The following is a 6000-nucleotide window of genomic DNA, read 5'->3' on the forward strand; positions in this document are numbered from 1 at the left end:
AAACTTATATTATATTTTTAAGTAGTTTTTCATTTTCATTATTTTATATTTTAAAACTATTTAAAAAATATTATCTCGGATGATTATCATATAAAGTTATAAAAAAAATAGTTGTAAAGTATCATTGTCACTTTTTTTTCTTCACATACTATCTTTATTCTCACCTCTCAATGATGGACAGCTGTAATAGACTTTATAGCCACCCAAGGTGTTGATTGTTCCATTCACAATGTGTGATTAATAAGCCTTGACTATGGCCACTTAGGTTACCAAACCTAATTAATTTGTTAGTTGACTAATTAAACCATTTCATTATTTATCTTCTTTTGTTAAATGATGAACTAAGTTCTAAATCTTTTATAAATTTATACACTTTTAATTAAGTCTATATTAATTCTTTTGGATATTAGATATTAAAAGCTTTCCTATTTTGTTTAATTTTTTCCATTAATTAAGATTGTGATCGATATCTTTTTCCGTCTTTTTGTTGTTTTCTCCATAGTAAAACAAAACGGTAGGTTCTTTCTTATTGATATATATGGAACAATAATAAAACAAAATCTAATTATATCACTTAATTAACGAAAGAATAAAATAACAAATATTTAATTATATCCTTGAATCATCCAAACTTAGATGACTTATCCCGCACTAAGAGGAAAGGAAAAATTTTAGATTCTTTGTACTAATTTAGTATTTCTTTTGTGATGAGCCACTAATGTGTCTTTAAGTGTAACATAGCATCCATTAATTACACTCTTGTAACGTATCATCTATTAATTTGCGTTTGATTTGTAACCTTCAATTAATTATAAAACAGTAACTAATGTATGAAAATGAGTGTAATGAGACCACAGTAAAAGAAAACCGGCGGAAATTCTGAACAAAGGGAGAAAATTTTGGCACCAAAAACATTATGATACCTCGTAATCAATCGAGGTCCATCTCCATCTATAGTAACTGCTAAAAAGAAAGAAAAGAACAAGTTGTAACAGTCACCAACAACACAACAGCTGTTTAGTACTGGAGTACAGATTTTTTAATGATTTTTCCGACATTTTCTTTATTAAATATTAAAAATACACAGTATTTATATTTTAAATATTTTTTTAATATATTTTAAAATATTAAAATTAATAATAATTAATGTATTATAAGAATACAGTAAAAAGAAAAAACAGCACAGAAAAACTAACAGATAATCTAAATTGTTAGAATTTGACGCGTAGAGATATGTTGAGTCGGTGAGTGCGGTCCGAAAGTGGCCCAATTCGGTTTCTTTGTGCAGCCGCGTTAAATCAGTGCGTGTCTCTTTTCCAGGATGACAATGAGACGGACCAATTTCGCTATTATCTCTTTTTAAAGAAAATGTTTATCTTTATTTTCGTACTTTAATTTAATAAATATCAAGATTTTATTTTATCTCCTTTCTTATCGAATAAAAGATATATACTTGTACCGCATTTATACTCGTATTGTTATTGTTTCAAATTAAAATTAATTAATTTTTATATAATAATAAAAACTTATGAAATAAAAAATATAATATTATTAAATATTCGGTTCAATTTAAATGTTTAAATTAAAAATATTTTTAAATGTTTATTTAGTTCAATTTTTTAAATTTAAATGAAATTTGTTTTTTTATATACTACTAAAAGTTATATTGCATCACTCGACAAAATCATACAAAAAACAAAAATTAAACTAATAATAATAAAATTTTAATATAGATTTTTACCTTTCGATCTTCGATATATATTAGATGGTGATTGAAAAGATGTATGGTGATTACATTAAATTATTATATTACAGTGAATAAAGTTATTTATAAAATTATAATAATAAAATTAAACATATGATAATGAATTAAAAAATAAAAATAATTATATAAAAAATATAAAATTGTTTTATATTACAAAAATAAACAACAAATAAAATTATCAAAATTTGTGTCTTAGAATTTTAATAATTTAAACGGACATGGAGATAATAAGTATTTTAATAATTTAAATGGACACGGAAATATGACGAGAACAAGTATTATAACAGGTATGGGGATGAAGACGCGTAAGAAATGTACATCATTATTCCTATCTTCTTACCCAAATAAAAAAGTTCAATATTTTTCGCACTTATACCATTTAATGCGAGAATTCTCTGTCAAATGTATACGAATTCTAATAATAACAATGAAGACAAGTTTATTTATCTTCTCTACCTCTTTCATCTCTATAGGTTTTTCAAATAATTGAACACATAATACCAATTAAGTATGATATAAAAGTTTAATATTATTTTTATTTAAAATTTTAAGACTTAACTTTTACATGAAATTCAAATTATTAACCAAAATTGTAAGAAAATAAATTTAAAGTGTTCCGTATTTATATTATATTTAACATTTAAAGTTAAACCGAAATTACGGAGATATTTGTTCATTATCATATGTTCAGTAATTTCATATTAGAAATTAAAGTGCAAGACGATTTAAATAATTTTTGTTTCTCTTATCTTTAGAGAAAACTTTAAAAACAAAAATGTGATGAAATACATTTTAAAATAAACAATATTTCGAATGTATATCGATGTACAATACCGATAATAAGATTCTAGGATGAACCATTAATCCTTTAAATCGTCCATTAGAGTGAGTTGGCGGAACAATATTCATTCTTATCTGTTACCGAAGCCCTTTTGGAAAATGCTGACCTGTCACCAATTTGTCGTATTCCTCAGAAACCTTCCCTATATATATATACCTACCTTCTTCCCCTTCCTTTCTCAACAAACCACTTCTACTTTCTAAGTCATCTCAGAAGAACAATTAAAAATCCAACACATTGCACACTGTAACACAAACACACATGGCTTTCCTTCTTCTCTTTCTCCTCTCCCTTCTCTCTTCTTCTGTCACTGCCTGCGATCGCTGCCTGCATCAATCCAAGGCTTCCTTTTTCACCAAAGACTCTGTTCTTTCATGTAACCACCACATTCATTCATTCATCTATTCATTAGTTTTGTAATCGCCTTCAATTTCCATCTCTAACTAGGCCAAATACAATGATTTATGATGTGAATTTTGTCTATGAATCAGCTGGGGCATGTGGGTATGGGTCTCAGGCACTGGACTTAAGTGGTGGAAACATCGCAGCTGGTGTGGCCTCTCTCTTCAAAAATGGAGCCGGTTGTGGTGCCTGCTTTCAGGTCTGTAAACAAATCACAAACACCATGAACACCCAAATTTTATTCATCAACTATTACTGTCATAACCAATGTCATGTAATTAATTAACAATTTTCTTCTGTGATTATTGGATGGCATGTTACAGGTAAGATGCAAGAACCCAAGTGTTTGCAGCAAACAGGGCACCAGAGTGGTGTTGACCGATCTTAATCAAAACAATCAAACCGACTTTGTACTCAGCAGCAGAGCTTTCTTAAGCATGGCCGAGAAGGGGAAGGGCAAAGAAATATCGAAACTTGGCATTGTTGACATTGAATACAAAAGGTAGGTTTAAATCATTTCAGTCTCAGATAAAGTTTCATCCTTTTTCCCTTTTCCTTCTCCCTTGCTTTGCCAGTGGTTTTTCCCTGTCCCCACTCCCCACCTACCGGCCCACCCACCACCTCGTTGTGGACCAACCTTTTAATATTATGAATCATGTGCCACTGTAATGACATGACAGTAACGGTCTAATGTGTTTTTTACGTATAATAATAATGTGCAGAGTACCTTGTGTTTACAAGAATCAGAATTTGGCGGTCCGCGTAGAAGAAACAAGCAAGAAGGCAGATTATTTAGCAGTTAAATTCTTGTACCAAGGAGGTCAAACAGAGATTGTGAGCGTTGATGTGGCTCAGGTGTGTTTTGTTTTCAGACACGAAACATCGTTAGTGTTTTGTTTGTCTGATTGAATGAAATTTTGTTAACGTTGGTTGCGATTTTGATTATTATTAGGTGGGGTCTGCGAATTGGAGCTTCTTGAGCAGAAACCACGGAGCGGTGTGGGACACGAGTAGGGTACCGAGAGGTGCATTGCAGTTTCGTTTTGTGGTAACAGCAGGGTATGATGGGAAGTGGATTTGGGCGAAGAAGGTGCTACCTGCTGATTGGAAAAACGGTGTCGCATATGATTCTGGGGTTCAGATAACAGACATTGCACAAGAGGGTTGTTTCCCCTGTGATGATTCAAGCTGGTGATGATTCGTTGCAACTCTTAATAACCTACCAACACATACACACATACTGTAGTCTAGTTTCATAGACCAAATTATTATACTGAGAAATCATGGAGTAGCTTAATTCAATCAAATTTCACAGCATTCTTTTTTCTATACTCTCTCTGCTTCTTCACTTTCTATTCTACTCTTTCTTCTGTTCTTGCTGTAAGTTGAAGTTAACCAAAATGATGATTTTTCTTTTTCTTTTTTCGTTCTTTTGGAATATGCGATTTACATTTTGGCAGCGTCTTTTTAGATGAACATCAGAGGTATTATTATTCTTGAAAAAACGCGTTAAAACTAAGTTTTCTTTTAACCTTCTTAGAGGCCTTGAAATCTCCATTGCAATGGTTCGATGCCACTCTGCTTATAGCAATATGAAATGATCTTCGTATAGGAAAATTAGTGAGAGACCTTGGAACGCGCAAAACTATCAATGCGTAAATTTGGAAACAAAAATCACCTGAGTAAAAACATAATTGTTCTAAGTTACCTTTCAATTTCAGTCACTTTCATCTTTTCCTTCTTAATAAGTTCTGGTAACTTTTCTATATAAAATCCAGATGTATTGTTCAGAGAATACGATTTATCGCACACTTTTTTCTGTTTTCTGGGTTTCATTTATTCAGTTTTGTGTACAAAACAATAACTTTTGTGAAATCAGCGGCGAGAAAAAAAAAAAAACAAAATGTATAATGCAGGGGAAACTGGATCAGTCCATCTTGCATTTGATACACAAAAAGTGGGTCGTATTAGTCCGTTTCGCATAAGAAAACGGGTTAATTTCTCTTACCTGTTCCTCACAATATTATGTCTACGAGTTTGTGAATCATCGTGATCCACATAACAAATTATTTGTTTTTGTATTTTTGTTCTTCTGTAAAATATTAGAGTTTGTGATCTTAATAATTTTATTTTTATTTAATCAAATTAATATAAATAATTAATTATATAAATACATTTATTAAAATAAGTAATATTTATAATTTTATAATTTTTAATGTATATATATTAAAAATAGAAATGAGTTTGAATTAAACTAAAACAAGAGAATAAATATAAATGTAGGAGCTAGTTTTGCACTATAAAAACAATGAGTTGTTTTAAGGAAAATAAACGTGAATGATCAGGTTTCTTATAATAAACACTTAATATCAATAAGAATGGAGTTCAACTATATAAAACTTACACACCATTTTTAATTCAAAATTTTAAGATAATAAATTTATATGTATTTGTCTTCATGTAGTGTTATACTTTTTACTTTTAATCGATACGAAATTTATACTCACCTAAATTCCTATCAGAAACAACGCCATGAAGATAGAAGAAATGTATGAGAACTTTCGTGTCTAAAAAGAAGATTGAAAGCCCCCGACACGACGCGTCAAAAATCCAGAAAGATGAAGAAGAAGCAGCTTGGATTATGAGTTCCAACGATAAGAAAAAACAGATATTCGAAAGATGAGATGATAAGAAAACCTCCCCCACACGTTTTTCATTAAAATCAAATGCCACACACGATACTACATCAGGTGATGAAAAAAAATGTGGTAAAAATTAATACTCAAACTATTATTTTCGTAGAATAAATTAGTAAATAACTACTTATGATAGACATTCATCATTTTTAAACATCCTATCACTGTCTATCAATTTTCTCTTACTCTTTTCTATCACATCATAACACTAATAATTTTTTTTTTCTGTTTATAAGAGTTATTTGGGTGCTATTTAATATTTTGAGCGTGTTTCTATCTTAGTTAATGTAGCATAT

At 29.9% G+C, this 6000-nt stretch overlaps 1 protein-coding gene across 1 annotated transcript; it reads left to right on the forward strand.

The window, feature by feature from the left end:
• The first annotated feature begins 2692 nt into the window (after positions 1-2692).
• On the forward strand, positions 2693-4430 carry LOC114170733 (expansin-like A2). The gene is made up of 5 exons (XM_028056282.2): positions 2693-2982; positions 3098-3207; positions 3332-3510; positions 3731-3863; positions 3961-4430. The coding sequence occupies exons 1-5, from the start codon at positions 2868-2870 to the stop codon at positions 4201-4203; spliced, it is 780 nt and encodes a 259-aa protein (XP_027912083.1). The 5' UTR covers positions 2693-2867; the 3' UTR covers positions 4204-4430.
• Positions 4431-6000: the final 1570 nt, after the last annotated feature.

The sequence above is a fragment of the Vigna unguiculata genome, chromosome 11 (genome assembly GCF_037176805.1).
Source record: "Vigna unguiculata cultivar grain cowpea cultivar isolate G323 ecotype 2 chromosome 11, ASM3717680v1, whole genome shotgun sequence".
NCBI classification, from domain to species: domain Eukaryota; kingdom Viridiplantae; phylum Streptophyta; class Magnoliopsida; order Fabales; family Fabaceae; genus Vigna; species Vigna unguiculata.